This window comes from Oculina patagonica, chromosome 14, assembly GCF_052425735.1.
Source record: "Oculina patagonica isolate OP01 chromosome 14, crgOcupat, whole genome shotgun sequence".
NCBI classification, from domain to species: domain Eukaryota; kingdom Metazoa; phylum Cnidaria; class Anthozoa; order Scleractinia; family Oculinidae; genus Oculina; species Oculina patagonica.
In genome coordinates this window covers 12,168,722-12,188,701 of record NC_135771.1, presented here as the reverse complement: position 1 = coordinate 12,188,701, position 19,980 = coordinate 12,168,722, and the positions used below count along the sequence as shown (strand labels likewise).

The following is a 19,980-nucleotide window of genomic DNA, read 5'->3' as shown; positions in this document are numbered from 1 at the left end:
TGTTCTTAACGTCTATTTTATGGGTATAACAAGAATTGTATAACATGTTGGTCACATAACGCGCGCTCAGATTAAAGTTGTTAAGTTTGGTATAAGGCTATGTTATTACCGTTACTAAGTATCTTCCATTTTAATGGATGGCTTTATCTTTTAAAACAAATAAAAAACCGGCCGCTTCTTGTTTGAATTACATAATACAAACACTCCAAGGAATTGAAAAAGGCGGGTTAAATAATAATGATACATAATATTTTAAGAGAAGGCCTCCAATCACCTACGGGGGGTTTTCAGGAGGGTCCTCTGAGAAAATAAATGTTAAACCTTAAAATACATTAAAAACTAAAACACAGTTGACAACACGTTAGAGCTTATGTGAATAAGCTGTAGTATGTAACATACCTTTTCCCAATTTGTTTTTCAAACTCTTCCTAATTTTCCTACTGAATTTCTCCCAGACAATGTAAACTAAAGGAAAACCGTTTTAATCATTGGACGTTACAGCTATATTTTAAAATCGGGGTTCGTAAAGCGTGCCAAACCAAAATAATTTAATAAACAACAACAACAAAAAAAAACACAACCTAGACAAAGTGCAACTTAATCAAGGCTCCTCAGAATCAAAACCAAAATAAAAGAATTCGTCTCTCATAGTAAAACATACTCCAAAGTCTTGCTTACAGGTGCGAGTGCAACGAATGGAAATACCGGCCAAGTCGCTTCATGCAACGGAAATCGAGATGAGCTTTGGCCTGATGGGCAACTAGGCTCAAACGTTACTTATACATGTAAGCGTACGCAACATTATCAGATTGCACATCATTTTAATCTGACCCGGCGATAAATTGATAGAGAATGCTATCATGTATCTAATTGCAATTTCGCAGGATCACAATTATGGCGCATTGTGCATGAGTAGACGTCTATCAAAAAATGCGTGGTGGGAGGGGGGGGGGGGGGGGCAACCCTTGGCTCATCGCCTGTTGCCCGAGTTATAAAGAAATGCAAAATGTTTTTTATTTTTCAGGAAGGACGTTTTTACTGTCTTAGAATTTCGCCCGAGACGTATCAAATTGAAAAGTTATTTAGGGAAGTAAGTAGGCGGATGGTGTATAAAGCAAAGCGCGGCTCGCAGTAAAAATGCAAAACGCAGAATATTCAGATGAACGTTTATTTATTGATGATATGTTTCATCCAAATCCAATACAAGTCCCCTTGAAATCGAACTCCCACTGTTAAACTACAAGGGCATATCAAGCCTCCTTCTTAGTGACTATTCCTACGTTTTCTTCTTTAAAAGTCATGCAGCTGTCGGCGGATCTGAAAACAAAAGTAAAAACAATTGTGACAAAGCAACTGTCGAGCTAGCATACAGAAAAAGTCTCGGTATATATCGATTAATACAATTTCTGCTCGAGGGTTTTATTTTCTTTAAAGTGTCCATCAGTTATGGTGATATATCGATGTAACAGTGGTAAGGTAACTGTGACAGTAAAGTGGCCTGTCACCACTGTTGCCCACAGGATCACCTATTTCTGTTCAGTTTGATTTTGTCTTTAATTTCTATGTTCGGCAAAATCTGAACGTTTAATTTTTTATGTTCTTTAAAGTCTGGATTTCGTCAAGACAAAGCGATTCTGGGTCCTGTAGATCTAAAGTTGACAGGATCGTACAGGCTGAAACCCTTTTCTTATATTTTTGAGGCTTGTAAGGTAAGGATAAATTTTGCTTGCGAGTCAAGCGGCCCAGCAGGCGAGAGCTTATTTTAGTTTCGGTATATATAAGTGGACTAGGAGTATTTGTACTACCCTCACCGCGGTTGGGATGCTAGTCCATCGTACGGATACCCCTAGCAGTAAATTCGCGGGTACCCATTTATACACCTGGGTGGAGAGAGGCTCTATGAGAATAAAGTATATTGCCCAAGAACATAACGCAGTGCCCCGGCCTATGCTTAAGCCCGCGGACCACTCGATCCGGAGACCAGCACACTAACCATTAGGCCACAGTGCCTCCCATTTTAAATTTGGTGTTGGGGTGACGTTAATCAAACAAAAGTCAATTTGGTACCCCTCTGGAAGTTCTTAGAACAGAACTCTGGAATCTTTCGAAAATATCAGCCATAATATAAAACTTAACAAAACCATCACAACAGTAGATGTTGGTTATTAAAACCTGTGATTCTGCAAACACTTTATTTAAGCACTTATTAATATACTTGTGATTAAGTCAACATTAAAATTAATCCCCAGTGCATGTAACGTTCTTGCCAGAAATACTGATTTATCTTGACAAATTGCTGGAGATATGTGAAGTGAACTGAAGTGAAGTGAGGCGAAGCAAAGTGAAGTGAAGTGAAGTGAAGTGAAGTGAAGTGAAGTGAAGTGAAGTGAAGTGAAGTGAAGTGAAGTGAAGTGAAGTGAAGTGAAGTGAAGTGAAGTGAAGTGAAGTGAAGTGAAGTGAAGTGAAGCGAAGTGAAGCGAAGCGAAGTGAAGTGAAGTGAGGCGAAGCGAAGTAAAGTGAAGTGAAGTGAAGTGAAGTGAAGTGAAGTGAAGTGAAGTGAAGTGAAGTGAAGCGAAGTGAAGCGAAGCGAAGTGAAGTGAAGTGAGGCGAAGCGAAGTGAAGTGAAGTGAAGTGAAGAGAAGTGAAGTGAAGTGAAGTGAAGTGAAGTGAAGTGAAGTGAAGTGAAGTGAAGTGAAGTGAAGTGAAGTGAAGTGAAGTGAAGTGAAGTGAAGTGAAGCGAAGTGAAGCGAAGTGAAGTGAAGTGAGGCGAAGCGAAGTGAAGTGAAGTGAAGTGAAGTGAAGTGAAGTGAAGTGAAGTGAAGTGAAGTGAAGTGAAGTGAAGTGAAGTGAAGTGAAGTGAAGTGAAGTGAAGTGAAGTGAAATGAAGTGAAGTGAAGTGAAGAGAAGTGAAGTGAAGTGAAGTGAAGTGAAGTGAAGTGAAGTGAAGACTTTATTTAGCCCCTGATTTTAGAGTAGCTTTTACAGTCAAACAAGATGTTCTTTTGAGGGGAACTTTGCAATGTTGCGGCGCAATATATCAATATTGATTGACTGTTTGCTCGACGCAACTTGCACCTGTTACACAGAAAATCCAAAAACTGTTGAAGTTTTTCCCGTGTATTAATCACCATAAACTAAGATCTTTTAATTACATTTTCAACTCGTTCGCTCAAGCACATGGTTTTCTGCTTACGTCACAAGATGTCATATAGCGTCCAGTCAGATTTTTACAGATTTCTTTTAGAATACTGAAATTTCTCTACTTAACACAACTTTCAATTCAAGTTTGCCTGAGCAAATTGGCAAGTTCTGGTTTTCATTTTTCCCGTATGAAACATAATAATTCCACTTCTGTCTCAAAGAAAGATGAAATAGTTTTTCCTATGGTCGACTGCTTATCAACAGATCTAGACTGCGATAAATTAGCGACAGGCTTAGTTAAAATCGCCAAACTTGGAATTGCGCTTAAAAATTCAAGTTTGTTCCGCAAGTTACGGCTTATGTTTTTAATTTTGAAAGTTAACTCCCCGAGAGAGGTGCCCGTGAATGCAATAACACAGTTACTACTCCGAAAACTAAAAACAAGTCGTGAGAACAGCGTAACTAAAAATCTGGCTTCTTTCGGAATTAAGGTGTCCAGAAACATTCTTACCAAGATCAAAGAAGTCCAACTTCAATCTTTCTTCGGAACACCCTGGCCAATATACCAAGTCACGACCCTCGCCCGGCGATCCGCCATTTGGATGCACACAAAAGTTGTGCTTCAAATTCTTCAATGAAGAATCTGTCAATCTGAAATTGCAAACAACATGAGCACATGAATTGAATCTAAAAGCGCTTACCATTAGACAGAACTGAACAGCAAGACCGGCATATTCGAGAACATAATTTTCAATGTTAGTCAGATTTGTCCTGTCAAATCAGTCAATGCATAAATATATATAAAATATATAAATATACATAAAAATGTACATTTCACATTCAAAACCACTGACCGGCCAGTTCTGACTAATGGTAAGCGCCCTCAGTTTCCTCTGTTAATAAAGTTCGTTTCTTTAGGCTGTCACTTGATAAAAGTGTTATTAACTTAGACTTTTGCTACTTATTAGAATAAACGTGTACAATATTCTGTGTTGATTTGGTGGCCATGGGGCTTGTCCAGAATGGGGATAACCTTGAATTTTTTAAGGGAATTACTAGTTACCAATAACAATCGCATCATAATGGAAATAGGAAATATGGAAAACATATCACATGATTGACAGGTGACCCTTCTTTCGAGGCGTAGCATAGAGTGTTGTTACACTGATTATTATCATTATCCTTATCATTATCATTATAGCCTTTAATGAATTGCAGTTTCAATGACGTATCTAAACAAAAACTAACTATGAACAAACCTGACATGCTTGGAAATGCTCAAATCGCATGTGTCCTTCAGCATAAGTTTCTTCCCGTAAGTAGGGTTATTGTCTAAGAAAAGGAACATGATACATAAAAGATAAGCAACACATACGCAACGGAGTCTTTGTGTTATTCTAGTTCATTTGATAGCTCATTTAAAAACTGAATCGGGTTGTTTAAATTTAACAAACTCATTAAAAATTAATTAAGTTAAAACACTGGCATGGATGTTTACTTTTTTTCTCTTTTTTTCCGTAAATTTAGTTTTGACTGAGAAGATATATCAAACACTCGAGAGAGTGATTCTTCGCATTTCCAAACACCTTGAAGTTCGTAAAAAAAAACTGCACTGCGCGTCGTATTTTCAACTCGCTTCTCGGTACTTGGAGATGCGATGAAACACTCTCCCTTTCGCATTTGATATGTTACACCCTTGATCGAACCTCCACTTGATGCCAAACTGATATAAACGCAACTCATTACTTATTGCACTACATTCGAGAGGGTGACTCGTCACATTTCCAAATACCTTGAAGTTCGTCAAAAATACTGCACTGTGCGTCGTATTTTCAACTCATTTCTAGGTGCTTGGAAACGTGATGTAATACTCTCTCTCGCGTTCGATATATTACATAAAACAAACAACTCGACCCTCGATCAAACTTCCACTTGATGCCAAACGAATATAAACGCAGTTTTAATACTTTTTTGCGCTAGAGTTGATGATCTACAGTAAAACTTAGAACTAGATCTAGATATATATTAATATAGCTGTAAAAGCCAATTACAGCGTCAATAAAAGTAGAAGGCAATATATAGCTCACTTTCAGCCTGACATATATTCAGGGAAAATAAAGAATATAAGGTAGAGGATAAGAAGAACAACAAAGTTAACAAATACAGAACATAGTTACCCTGAGGACAGATCACTTTCTTGCTGCACTTGTGATGGATGACACCGTCCCAGTCAAAAACAAAAATCATGTCGGTCGCATTACAAGCACTGCCTCTGTTTTTGGTGAAGATAAGATGAGTGCCATCAGGTGGAGAACAACCTGCGTTGTTAGGGGCAACGCAGTAGTCACCATAGCTTCGTATTCCACTTTCTGTCAACAACAACAACAAAAATCATCATCATCATCATCATCATTATCACCATGACCATGACAGTGCAGACAATGACAGTGAACGATAAGCTAGCATTATAATGCAAACGTACTTAGGACTATCAACAATTTGCAGTGAAACAAGAATTAATAGCTACTAATGAAACGAAAAAATAATTAAAATATAATGTATATGACACGTTTTTAGGCACTGGTTGAACAGATAAACAATTGAAATCGACTTCAATAATTAAGGGATCAGTTTTCACTTTTCTGCACATTAAGATAAAGTGATGAAAAGTATAGTTTTTTCTCTTATTAATTACAAAAAGAACATACATTTCAGTACTCAAGTGCTATCCTGAAAATGCCACAATCTGACTAGTTCCGGCTGCTGTCTAGATTTTGTAATCTCAGACCATATATAAGCGCGAAAAAGCCATTCCCGGATAATTTCGTACTCAAATATCATTTTCGACATGGAGGATGAAAAGGTTTCGAATTGGTTATCATGGAAGTTAAAAACCTTGCATTTTTTTTATTGAATAATGAAGGCAGGAAATTTGATGTTTTGAAACACAATGCGAAATGGTGTATGAGTTCCACACAAAAATTTTAAAACGTATTCGTACGTAATCAGATATTTATCGAGCAACAAGAACATGATTACTTTCAATTTGGTAAGGTGAAGGGAACTAAAATGACTGTATTAGTAATGACGGATTTTTTTTTTAATTTAATCGGAGACAAAACGATAAAAAAGCGTGAGTGAAGGAAATTTATTATATAAAATGCGGTTGTTTATTGGGATTTCGACCACCGAGAAAAATAGTATCTCGACGTGTGTAAAACTACGATATTTTTTACGTGTGTTTGATATCACCAATCACGTGCTGACAACTTTGCCAAGTTTCAATGCTAATAATATACATACAAAAATTCCTGCATGCTCATTGACTGAGAGCACGTCAAATAATCCCAAACAGTGCAGAAAGTTGAAATTGAGTGCAAAAAGTTGAAATTGAGTGCAGCAAGTTGAAATTAAATTGATTGACAGGAAAGTCGGAAAGCGCGCCAAAACAAAATGGCCGCCCATGTCGGAGTGTTTGAGAAAGCAAAAATCGAGCAAAAACATAACGATTCATGAAAGGTTTGACCGATTTAACGAAAGTTATAAGTATATAAACCAAAGTACTGGGAATTGGACGTTTTTACAGCACAAGAGAGGCTTTACGAAACTACGGAAAGCTGCCAATCGTGGATTTTCTTACGCGACGGCTCGTAAAGAAGAAAGATTGCAAGCCTGAATTGAAGTTGGACATTTCAGCCCAAACCAATACAACTGAATGAGGATAAAAGTACCTGATAATGCATGACAGAGAGCTTTAAAATTCCCTAGCGGTATCTGGATTTTACAAAGCCTGGCAACTGCGTTATGTTTAAGAACGAATCGGAAAGGTAAGCCACTGAACACGTTTTGTTTGTCATCCACTTCAAGTGAAATTTTTTTGTGTGTATTATTAACAAGTAATCACATGATTTTTCTCGTACAATTTGGGATAAATCAGCACTCGTAAATTTTTCAAAGACTACAAATTGCACTCGCCCTACGGGCTTGTGCAATTTGGTTAGCCTTTGAAAAATTTACTCGTGCTGATTTATCCCAAATTGCACTCGAAATCATGCGATTACCTGTACATATGGTGAATGAGCCAAAGTTTATCGATACTTATATTAAGTCGAAACATCTTCGGATCTTCCTCGGCAATCTGGGGTAATCTTCGGAAATCTTCGGAAATTTTCGGAAAAGTTCGGAACATTTTCGGAAACATTCGTATGAACTTCGGACAACATTTTGAAAATATTCGCAAATCTTCGGAAAATGGTGGGAAATCTTCAGAAAATCGTCAAAAACCTCGTTATTAGTAGGTTAATAAAATAAAAAATAATAATAATACATGGTTGCTTGGAGATATGAAATTTATCTTCTCGTGTTTAAATCGATATCGATATGAAGTTGAACTCTCGAAGATAAATTTCATATCTGCGCGCAACCACGTATTATTCTCTGTATATCAAACATTTGTTATAAAGTGCTTACCAGGGCAGTACATGCATGGTTTTTCTTCCATTGTAACCAAGCTGGGATCACACTGTTTCCCGCCACAGCGTGGTTTGGGATTGGTGCAAGTTTTGTACCTTCTTTGCTTGCCTTGCTCGCATAATTTGTCGCATCTTCCCCATTCACTCCACTTGGTTAATCCACCATCCACTAAAACAATAACATTGTTAAGATTTACGGTGTTTTGTATTTTTTTTTAATAATAAGTAATGTTAGATTGAGACATGCAAGTTCGCAACAAATGAAGAAGTTACCATCTAAAGACATCACAAAAAATTCAACCAGCAATTGGTGGATTACATCTGACGTCATCAAAATTCTAAAATCAACAATTGTTAATCCTACGAAGCTATTCTTTGAACACATTCTAGGCATAAAAAAACATAAAAACCCTATACAAATTTTGATATCTTTTTAGTCCGTCGTTAAGGGGATAAAGCACTTTGAAATTTTTGATCTCTCGGTAGAACATGTTTCCAAATAGTCATAAAACGGATATTTTTATCACATTTTTCAATTTTCAGACGGGATAATAATTTAGAAGTGTTAGTTAAAGTGATTCCAAGTGAAAGCGATAATATTATTGGTAGAAGCGCATAGCTAGGAGAATTCTCGCCATCTGATTGGTTATCGAGGCGAGGTTGACTGATATTACACCGCACCAACGCGTAGCTTCACATAGCAACGTACGCAAATTTGGAATCGATTATGTTTTCAAAACTATTTCTTCTTTTACAAAGCAAAAACCTGACCGAAGTGAGGAATCAGAAGATTTTCCTTGTCTTAATTTCAATTACGACTTTCTTACGAGCAGCGGTTAAACATTTTCTTTCACCGCATGAGTGAAACGGAAAATAATCAAAGGTCTCTGTGAGACTACGACTATTTTGCTATGGTTTATCTGTTGGCAGTCAATTGTGGTATGGAGTAGTTCTTTTTAAAGGGTGAATTAGGCTTTTCACTTTGTTTAGGAGTGCAAGTGTTGAAATATGTAAATTTGTGTTGTCCTGGATATTCTGGTTAGTTTATTATGAGGAATGTAGGAACGGTGGAACGGTGGAACGGTACGGTTGATGGGAGGAACATTGTAAAAATGCGCATTGACGTATTTTCTAAAAAGGCAGTATGTGTGAATTTTGTAAAACGCAGAAGTGTGAAACATTTTAAAAAGTGGCAACAACAGCTACCAAAACAAAGAACCATTTCAATTAAAAATACGCCAATTTAAGGTAAAGAAGGCGTCGAATAATGATTATTTGGGGGGGGGGGGGGGGGGGTTAGGGTGAAGTGGGGCATAGGTTCGAGATAAAGAAACGCATAAAGCCGAAGTAAGTTAAGAAAGCTGTTAAAAGGGAAATGAAAGTTCCTGAAGTTAATAAGTTTGTACTGAGAAATTTCTAATGGAATCACAAGAACAAGGGGTTTCTATTAAGGTAATTTATCCAAGTCAAACCCTGCTCAAGGTGAGCTGTTGTGAGATGAGCTACGTGTTCTCTTATACCACATGGAAAGTAGTTGTTGTCATCTTATCGCCAAAGTTAAGGTTTGTTGGGCGGGTTTAGTAATTGGATGGGGTACCAATAGGAAACTCCTTGTTGTTAAATTTTGTTGTTGAGTTTTTGAAATCCTTTTTGTCCTTCAAAGTGTTATTGTGTTTAACAAATTAACTGACAAAAAAGTAACAAGCCAAAAAAGAAAGCTCAAAAAATGAAAAAATTTTAACCCCTTCTTATAACATAAAAATACACAAAAGACCATGATGCATGTTTTATTTAATAACTCAAAACTTATTTACAGCAGTTAAAGTTTCAATATCACATTAACGAGCAAAACATTTCGTTTTTAAGAGTAAAACATCGGCTTATGTAAAAGTTATCAAGTTTCCAAAAAAAATTCAATCACTTTACAAATTTGGAACTACAACAATACATTTTCCTTTTTCTAAGATGAAAACTAACCTGAAAACCTGAGAAAAATCGACCGAATTTCAAATTAACTACCAATAAAATGTACTGCGTAAACACAAGGATTGCATCTCAAAAACCATGGCAAAGTATTAAAACTTTACATTTCCAAATAAATCATTAAAGACACATAATTTATGATACAAGCGAGGTTTTCAATCTAAAAAAAAAGGTGATCCAAAGAGCATTTTGTACCATTTGGAATTTTATCTATTCATACGCAGAAGAACCCAACGAAACCGCTCCACAAAATTTCCGCTCTGCAACCTGAACTTGAGCTGGCTGGCAAATTTAGGAATGAGACTGTTCGCTTGCTGGGACGGTTTTCCTTGGAGAAAACTTGCTGGGATTTTACAAAATATCGATGGTACCTGGGGAAAATGAACCAAAACCTTCTGCTGGCTAAAACAGAAGAAAACGACCCGCGGATTTATAAACGAGAATTTAATAACTGACTAACTTGTATTTGTAAACAATAAAAAGTAATTGTTGACTTTATTTCTATTGTTTCCGTCGGTTATTCTGCTGTCACTGAAGAGGCAAAACAGGTCTCTTTCTTTTCGGTATGTAATACGAGCATGTGAACGATTTTGAGTCAGTTGAACAGCGCGCTCTGCCCAAAGCTAATGTGTGGCTATCTATAACCAGCGTTTTATGGAATAACTACGTATAGGATAACCAGCTTGACCGACATAGTTCTTGGTGAGTATCGATTGTTCCGTTTTCTCTGCCGATTAAGCAGCCTTGAGCAGTTTGAGGGGCGTTCTATGAATAATATCGTGTTCAAATTTTCAGCTGCCCGGGGCGATGGGATGTAAAAAACACACACAAGTTATTCAACAGCATACGCAACAGACCGAAACACGTGCGAAGCAACAAGAAAGATAATTTACCTCAATTTCTAGCTTCGAATATAGACCCAAATCTCCAAGTAACTTTCTCTGACACTCGAAAAACGTTTCAGATCATAATTCCTTCTCAAAGACCATCTTAACGAGCTTTTAAACCCTATTAAAGCTCGTTAGACCGAGACCGCCATATTGCTGAAGGAATAATAATTAGGCCCGTTCCAAACGCCGCTCCACTCATGTGCCGAACCTAACTCAGTAAGGTTCGACCTTGGAGCGACTTTGGAGCGACAGCTGATTCAAACGGCGTATTTGTGTCGAACTTAATTCGCGGAAACAAGTTGTTAATAATAATAATGTTGACTGAACGTCTGCGTTGAGGATGATAAAAGGTTTTTGCAGTCGAAATCAGCAAACCATTACGCAAGTTTTGCTATAATAATAATATTTCCGGAAAAGCAAATTCATTTCGCGAGATTTATATTATTTAAACTGGTTTTCTCTCGAGAATTAGTTTGTAAATGCTAATCTACAAATCTGATCTTATCAATTGGGGAAACAGCAAAAAGGAATTACCACCAATTGAAACAATTTTTCCATGAAGTTCCGCTTCTCTTGAGCTGAAACATATTAAAAGATAAACAAAATGCGAGCCCGGTCAGCGAGGTAATTTCCCCGGAATTTTATGCCGTCGTGCTTCATGCATGACTGGGCAGACCTAGTCACGCCACTCCACTTTAGACCAATCATGAGCGCTGTTATATCGAAAATACATTTCAGTAATTCATGCATTAGGTTCGGCACATGAGAAGAACGCCGTATGAATCAGCCGCCGCTCCAATGCCGCATAGTGCGGCAGACCCTGCCGAACTTAACGTTGTTTGCCGAACCTAACTAAAACTGCCGGACCAAACTGATTCAAACGCCGCTCTTCTGCCGTACTTTATTCACCAGTTAGGTTCGGCACATAAGTGGAGCGGCGTTTGGAACGGGCCTAAGGCACATTAAAGTTTCTTGGCCGGAATCACTAGGTAATTGGCGGATAAAATTCACTTCCTGTATACCAAATTTGGAGGAGAACGGAAGTAACGCGAATTAAAATAATTTTGGCGATTTACGGTCTAATTAGACCAAAAATCTGTTTCAAATTATAAGAAAGAATAAAATCTTGGGTGATAACTTAAAAAGAAGACTTCATCTGTTTAGTTTCTAACTGAAATTTATAAACTGTCGGGCTTGCTTATACCCTACGTCAAAAACGTAATGTAAACCCGGTTACGGCTTTTGGGAAGCAGGATCCGTGTTTTCCACCACCTATGTACCGCTCAAACAATTACCGGAAATTCGTTTTATCTTGCTGTGCGTCCATTGTGTAAATTCAAAAGCATCGCTCACGAAAACATACTAACGAGCCTGTTAGCGACTTACTTAATCGCACAGTAGGAAATTCAGGATTAAATACTAAAACTGCCATACCAAAAATTCATAGAATGTATCATACCGTAGAAATGGAATAAAGTGGTAGCTTATCTCTCTAAAAAGAAAAAAAACTTCTTTAGCGCAGCTTAGCATATAACGGGAGAATTTTATCTCAACTGGTGTGTCAAGGGGTGTGTCAGCATTGATAACAACTAAGACAACGGAATAGCGTAAACGGCTATAAATAAACACGGCAGAACAAAAGAAAACACGTGTTAAAAAAATTGAACATAACAGAAGTGAGAGAAAAAAAAGAACGAAAAGCGTAGCACTTTAAAAATTGTACGTTTTGGCAAACGATGGCAAATGAGTTAACCAGTTACTGATGGCAAAAATCACGAGCATAAATGAGAATTGCCAGATACTGCAACTGCGTTGACGTTTCCCCACTCGCTTACCAACCGCAGTGCGGAAATACTTCAAAGACTAAAAGCGAAACCATGTAGCGATAACTTTATCGAAAAAACATCTGTACCACATCACACATTCATACAAACAATCAACGCAAGATTGTACTCACTTAGCACTCAAGGTAACTCTCTTGCTCCACTGAACATCTGTCTCTTTTCCAGAGTCCCGGGGGGGTACTCAAAAAAGTTTTGTACGGGGAGGCTCCGCCCCGAGCTCTTACCCCTTACCCTTTTATATACCATTTTGCCAGAAATTGTACCCCTTTCATATACTTATTAATGAAAAAAGGTACCCCTTTCATATACCTGAAAGTCATGGTATAGACTTAAAACATGACGTTTTCTTTTCATTTTCAAGTAGCGCTTAATAAATTGAAATAATACAGCCATAAATTGCATCTGTTCGAAATATTTTAATTAAAAGCCCTTTCAAAAACCTAAATGACAGATTTCTATACCCTTTCGTATACCTAAACTTGTGAAATCCCTACCCTTTTATATACCTGGAGCCTGAAAAAGGTACCCCTTTCGGGCGGAGCCTCCCCGTATAGGCCATTATAGGGAGTACCCCCCCCCCCCCGGGTCCAGAGTGAATTCTTCCAACGGTGAAGAAAAGTTTATGACAACTGTCAAGTTCAGTGCTATTGAAAACAAATTTATTGAGCAGTAGATAGAGCTCTATTGCTCCTTTAAACTTCGTAAACCGTTGAAAACCACTCCACTCCGCAACAGTTAAAAACCACTGGAATTTGTATCCGTTTATGTTATTTCATTAACTTCACTCTTGGCAAACTAAAGCATTAACGTGCGTATCTTTGTACTGATAACTTGGTACTACTGGATAAAACGCACTCTCCAAGAACTTTCCTTTTAATACAAAGAACAAAACGTTTTTAAACAGTTTATGACCGATTTGGCTTGCGTATGCAAAAATTACAGTAATCTTCAATCCACGCCGCCGCAATTTGAACCCGCAAGTGTTTACGCAATACTAATGAGAGCCCCTTTCATCACCTACAGCGGAATATGTGACAAGTCACGTCTTTAACACCAGCTCCCCAGTGTTATGTTGACCCAAACATTGGAAACCACCCCCAAATTGCTTGTGCCGGTCTCACCAGGCTTTGAAAACCAACAAGAAAAATACCATCTTAAGGACTTAAAACGATAAGGAGAAATATAGAATTTTAAAGTGGCCTTAAAACGGAAAACCATGGACTACTGAGTGCTAAAACATTGTTGATGAAGGATTTATCTTTCCTTCCACCGCCGCCATGCTGTAATGGTGCTTACAAATGCGTTTTGAATTCAAATCACGGAGTTAAACACTGACTAAATGCAGCTTATCAAATCTTTTAAAAACGAAATGGTAATGTACTGTTATTGCTTTGAACTTGGATGTAATTTTTTGAACGATCGGTAAATCCATTTAGTGTACAATTGACTTCAAAAGCTGGCTGCTAAAATTAAGAGAGGGTCCATATGAAATCCATGCAATATTAAAATTTGAGTCTACATCGACCCTCTCAGATTTCCTTTATATTTTGCATGGGGTTACATATTGAGATGATAATGCTGTAGGTAGAATATTATCGCAAAATTCTTTAACGTGTGGAAGATATCGTGGTCAACGTGCCCATGGTCGGTTTTGAGCCAAAAAATACCCAAATTTTGACCCATCTTTCGACCAAAATATCTCTGCAAGAATTGAAGCTTTCCATATAAAAATACCACTGTAATAAGTATCACCTAGTACAATTTAAATGATATCATCAATTTTTTTCATCGCTCTCTGGTTTGGTAGTAAACCTATTTTAAACATAAGGTATTTCGGGCAATGTGTGACACTAGAGATTTCAGGGTAAAATTACGTTTAAATATCGCCGATGCGGCGTTATTCTGATGGTTCCAATAGCCATTATTTTGTAAAACATTTACTAAATAATAAATTAAAGTCAAAAAAAGTATGTTAAGTTCAATCGGGACGTATGATTTTAGCGTACAAAAATGTGGTACATGTGAGCAAAACAAAAACAAAGTTCTGAAAGTTTTAGAACGAGTTTCATAACATGATGGATAGGCCTAGGTCGGCTGAGGATGTGAGAAATACCGCTTACATAAATCCAATAAACCTTTTAGCATCTAAAGTGGTTCGTGATGTTAATTATCCGGCTATTTAGTGCCCATAAATACAGACTTACGGCGTGAGAAAAGGTAAACAAGCCACTTGACATGTTCATCATCGATCGAATTCAAGCGTATCTTCACGTGCAGATTGGAAAGAGAAAACGTCGCTCACTCCTGTCTACCCGGTAGATATAATGTTCACAAACAATTCTGCAAGGATTTAGTTTCCACTTGTCTCGTAGCGATGGCCTCAGTACTTTACATTTTCATAAGCCTGGTAAGTTACTTTTCACCCGGGCGCCATGTTGTTTTGGACTAGTACCCAGTCTCTCAAGACTTGCCTCAGTGCTCGATCGAAACTCTGGAATGGACCATTGCATTGTTTTACTCGAAGCGTAGTATAGTACAGTACAGACGATTTCTTTCCGTGGCGCTCTCTGTCCAAACAATTTTTCCAGCTGCATCTTTCTGCAGACAATGTTTTTTGATGTCTTCAAACAATTTATGTGGGCATTTTGCTATTGCAAACAAATTTTTTTCAGGATTTTTGACCCTACTTGTCCACTACTCCAAAAAAATAATGTTGCGTCCCTAACTGAAGGTTTGATTTATAGTGTGGATGTGAAAACCTTTAATGCCAATTGAAAGGTCTTTCAAAGGCCCTGTTAACAAAATCGAACGACCGCGCAGTTCGATTTTGTTAATGACGCGTATAATTACAGACCCAATTGGACTTCACTCAATCCTTATACACTGGGGTTATATCCACCATCTCTCTAGCTCCTGTTCATGCATATGCCATATTGCAGATCAATGTGATATATGGAAAAGTTAAAGTAGCTTATACACAACATTACTTTCAAATTAATGAAAACACTAATGAAGTACTAATAAATCTTAAGTGAGGTTCTCTGCGACAAATCGCTTCGTGTGTACTACTTCAAAAAGTCCCTGCAACAAGGCGTTTGTTCGGTGCACCTGCAGCGAATTTGGAAGAGGGAGAATGTAAACTAGTTTTTGAATTCAATACATGAAGCTCTCTCATTGGTTAGTTTATATTTTGTCGCAGAAGTGCACACACGCTGCGACAAGGCTGCTTTCACTCATTTTGTCACTGCGATCAGTCGCACGAATTTAAACTGGTTTGAGTTCGTGCCTGGTGCAGCCTCGTCCTCGTGGATCATGTCTTTCGTGCGCTGTCGACATGTCGTCATGCTGACGCGTATATTTGCATTCTGCTCGCTTGCTGCAAGTAGTTTCTTTTTCGTTGCTCTAGCCTTCACTATATCCTTCTTTCTTTCATCCGTGCTCTCCACTGGCTTTCCACAAGTTGCTCGAGATTTCCCAAAAAGTTGCCCGTAATATCTTAAAAAGTTGCCCGTAATATCTTAAAAAGTTGCTCCAAAAATCCAAAAACGTTGCTTCAGATAATAAAGGTTGCTCGAAAGTTGCTCCAAAAAATCCAAAACGCTACTTCTAACCAAAAGAATTTTTTCTAAAGATATGCTAATTTCCCTTTGAGAGTAAGATCTTCAAAGCAGTTTTAAGCAATTTTACAGCAAAAGTATCTAAATAACATATTAATGGGAATATTATTTTGTTAAGTAACAAGGATTCCTTTAACTGGGAAAAATCGTGAAGATATCGATGACGTCATGTTTGCTGACGAGTTTTGTAATGTTTTAATGCAGAATGAGCCGAATGTTGAAACGTCTGCAGATGTCCCTCGAAAGTCTTCGGCAAACTTCGTAAGTCTTCGGAAACGTTCGTTTTGCCTTAGAACAGCACTCGTATAATCTTCGGAAATCTTCGGTCTGGAAATTGCTCAAAATGCAACAAGTTGCTCAAGAGGAAAAAAGTTGCTCCAAGGGGAAAAAGTTGCTCGAAACATGAAAAAATGCCAAAGTTGCCGAGCAACTTGTGGAAAGCCCGAGTGTGACCCAAAGGGCCTCGATGTGGAGCCGGTTTCTATAGCAACCGTCCAAGCACTTACCTCTCAGTCGGGTTTCCGCTTTCGCCTCGGGGCTACTCCGCTGGTGCCTCATCCCTTTTCATTCCCAGCCAAACCCCGCCTTCAATTCGTTGCGTAGCTTAACAGACATTAACAGCAGAGGTCTCGATCCCTGGCGCAGAACAGAAGGATCGTAGATTTGGGAGCGAGAACGGATCATTCCATCTCAAGTCTCCGGTGCATGCGCACAATTAAACCGGAACCATAAATGGCCCAGAGGGCATAGGACGGCCCAGTTCGGTCAAGGCTGGCGGAAAATGCGCAAGTTCTGGAAACGAAATTTAATATCTAAACTCGTTTATCAACCGCTGGTTTAGGGGAACGAAGACCCTGGGAACAAGGATCCAGAACAATTTCAACAAATTTGGAATCACCTGTATCTCTGATAGTGCTCCTACTGATTTCCTAATTTAAAGCTAGAATGACGGACCGACGTATCGACGGAATTAAATATTTGTATCAGTGTAGATCAGCGTGCCTTTTTACAACTCATGATTCGTCTTTACCTTGACCAAGTTCGTTTTCAATGACACTCATAATCATACTCTTTTGTTCTATTTCATCTTTCCTGTAGGCAATCCTTAGAATAAATGTAAATGAGTGAAATACTGTAAATGATCTAATAAACGCCCCACTCTCAAATAAACGCCTCCCCCTGAGGTGTAAAGTTTGTATTAGAGGCCTCCACTAATAAACGTCCCGTGTCTAATAGACACCCCTGCTCTCCCCCCCCCCCCCCCTTCCCCTCCTCAATAAAAAAAAAGAAAAAATATATTCGCCTCAAAATTCAAGTTAACGTTTCATGGAGTAAAAAACACGCAATTTTCTTTAGTTAGTTAATTGATTCACTCGGACATCGAAGGGACCAAAGGAGCTAGCTAGCCAACATGGTTAACCCCGATGCGATGACGATGAAGACATCGATATCGAACAATCTGTGAACGACATCTTTAGGCTTTGCATTAGAAAAGATTAGAGTAGTCTCCTACTCACAAAATCTGTTTCTTATCTTTATCCGGGAGCAAACTACGCGTCATATTTACATACTTGTTTGTCTATTTGTTTCGTTACAGTTAGAGTAAAATCATGGGCTCCTGCTGAAATGAATGCCCCTTTTCTACTAAACGCCTCATATTTATTTAACACTTCCGCATGTACCCCTTAATTAAATTAAAAAGCTCTGGCGTTTATAAGATTATTTACGGTAAGTCGGTATTAAAGGCTAATTTTTCGATTTCAGATTTTCAAAATTAAAAACGGTGGAAAATAAAAGCCATGGCGATTTGTGGCATTTCAGATTTTCAAAATTAAAAACGGTGGAAAATTAAAGCCATGGCGATTTGTGGCGTATTGGATCATTTATAGATGACGCAATACATATCCTATGGCCCCTGAATGTCAGGTCCTTCTTGAAAGCACATAAACATGTACAAAGCCATGACGATCACAATATGATCTGAGTCAGAGTGAAATTTGAGACATGAAATTTGAGATAAAATTCACAAGTCGGTCTGTCACGCAATCAACTATTGTCGGTGTTCTTCGAAGAACGACAGCACCAAAAACCACTTGTGCCGCAGATTCTTACTGGATGGAAACGATGACTACATAATTTCTTTGCAGTGGAAACATGTTTTTTATATGTGAACAAAACACGCGACCGAATTCTAAAACAAGTCGGTTTTCATGATCGGTGGATATTACATTTGATGCCTCGCCGCCAACTTGTTTTGATAACATCTGTTCTTAAATTACTATGGTGCTGGCAAATACGGCAAAATGCAGCTTACACACCGAGAGAGCGATGTCAAAAACACTTGAAGGAAATGACTTTTATGCAATGATGCTTGCTTGTGGGGATATCTTTCTGAGTTTCAAATTGGTGCAGTACGACCAGCAGATCGGTATGACCTTTGTGTTCGTTTGAATTTGTTTAATTTGCCGTATTACCAGCCAACGACTTTCAGTAGTTAAAACTAAGTATTTTTATGCAAAAAGCTTCATAACGATGTTTTACTTCTTATAGCAACATTCTATTTAGTTTATATTTTACAAACTCTGAACTTATCACGATTTTCGTGTTGAGCTCATTTGCATATTGTCACGAAGTTAACACCATTTATTGATGCGAACCTGTAATTCCTCTTAAACTTAACAGAGATTTTATTTGATAAATAGGGACACCATTTCCTTGGCAATCTATTGATACTTTCAAATTCGATTGAAGAAACGCCGCATGTCTACAAACAACGACTTTTGAAACCCCACTTTTTTGATACGAATTGAATAAGGAGATTTGGAATTTTGCTTTCAGCCAAACACAGCAAATGACACAAGTTTACTGAACGTTTTTCTATTGTTCGGGACTTGATTTGTCTAATGTAAAAGTTTCGTATCATTTCTTTTTATATTTAGCATGTAGCAGGGGATCAAACATGGTGAATATTTTTAGGTGAAATTTAAGTACTTTCCACTGTCTGACAGTTTGATTGACATTTCTCCAAAACAATAAACAATTGAACCAAAATATTGCACATGGTTAATGTACTAGTGAAGTTACACAAGTGTGCCAAATTATAGGGAAATCGGTGAGATGCGCTGTAGACTCGCCTGCATGGTTCTCGTGCGGACTCACTCTTAAAACTTCGCTTTCAACATGAACATGTGGATAATTATTTCAGCCGTGCAGTACAGCACGGTGCGACGAATTTCGATACTCTGCCACTTGTTAACACATTTTTTTCTTGACTTCATACGAACTAAAAATAAATTCCAAACAAAGTTTCTTTCAAGGTTCTCTTTAGGAGTCTGAATTCTGTAATTTTGTAAGCATTTTTAATGCTTTTTCACGCCGTTGCAATTTGAACCCGCAAGTGTTGAAGCAATACTAATGAGAGACCCTTTCATCACCTACAGCGGAATATGCCCTTTCCCACCCTCCCTGGAGTTTTTTTGGTTCTTCTATTGTTCTATAGATAATAACGGCAAATAAACCAATCAAAATCTGTTTTCTGCGCATATTTTTAGAGAACTCTTGGGGTCCTAGAAGAAGGTTTTTCGTATTATTCCGTGCATTGAAATCGTACAAGGAAATCGTAGAGCCGCGCGGGTTGTATTTACAAACTTCCAAGGCCTTGTTTTGATTCTGAACAAGAAAAAAAAACATATTTGGGACTTAAAACGGAAAGGAGAAACACTATAGAATTTTAAAGTGGCCTTAAAACGGAAAACCATGGAGTACAGAGTGCTGAAACCTTGTTGATGAAGGATTTATCTTTCCTTTCACCGCCGCGAAGATATGGTGTAATGGTGCTTACAAATGCGTTTTGAATTCAAATCACGGAGTTAAACAAGGACCAATTGCGGCTTCTCAAGTCTTTTGAGAACGAAATGGTAATGTACTGTTATTGCTTTGAACTTGGATGTAATTTTTTGAACGATCGGTAAATCCATTTAGTGTACAATTGACTTCAAAAGCCGGCTGCTCAAATTAAAACTTCGCTTTCAAC

General features: G+C 38.0%; 1 protein-coding gene across 1 annotated transcript in view; it reads right to left on the bottom strand.

Annotated features, from left to right (window-relative positions):
- Window positions 1-1,154: 1,154 nt before the first annotated feature.
- The window catches only part of LOC144637457 (uncharacterized), a 59,520-nt gene continuing 40,694 nt past the window's right edge, over window positions 1,155-19,980 (bottom strand). The window contains exons 41-45 of the mRNA XM_078496516.1: window positions 7,612-7,782; window positions 5,319-5,510; window positions 4,401-4,473; window positions 3,653-3,792; window positions 1,155-1,317 (exon numbers count right to left, since the gene is read on the bottom strand). Coding sequence (XP_078352642.1) covers window positions 1,298-1,317; window positions 3,653-3,792; window positions 4,401-4,473; window positions 5,319-5,510; window positions 7,612-7,782 — 596 coding nt within the window. The 3' untranslated portion in view covers window positions 1,155-1,297. The remainder of the gene's footprint in view (window positions 1,318-3,652; window positions 3,793-4,400; window positions 4,474-5,318; window positions 5,511-7,611; window positions 7,783-19,980) is intronic.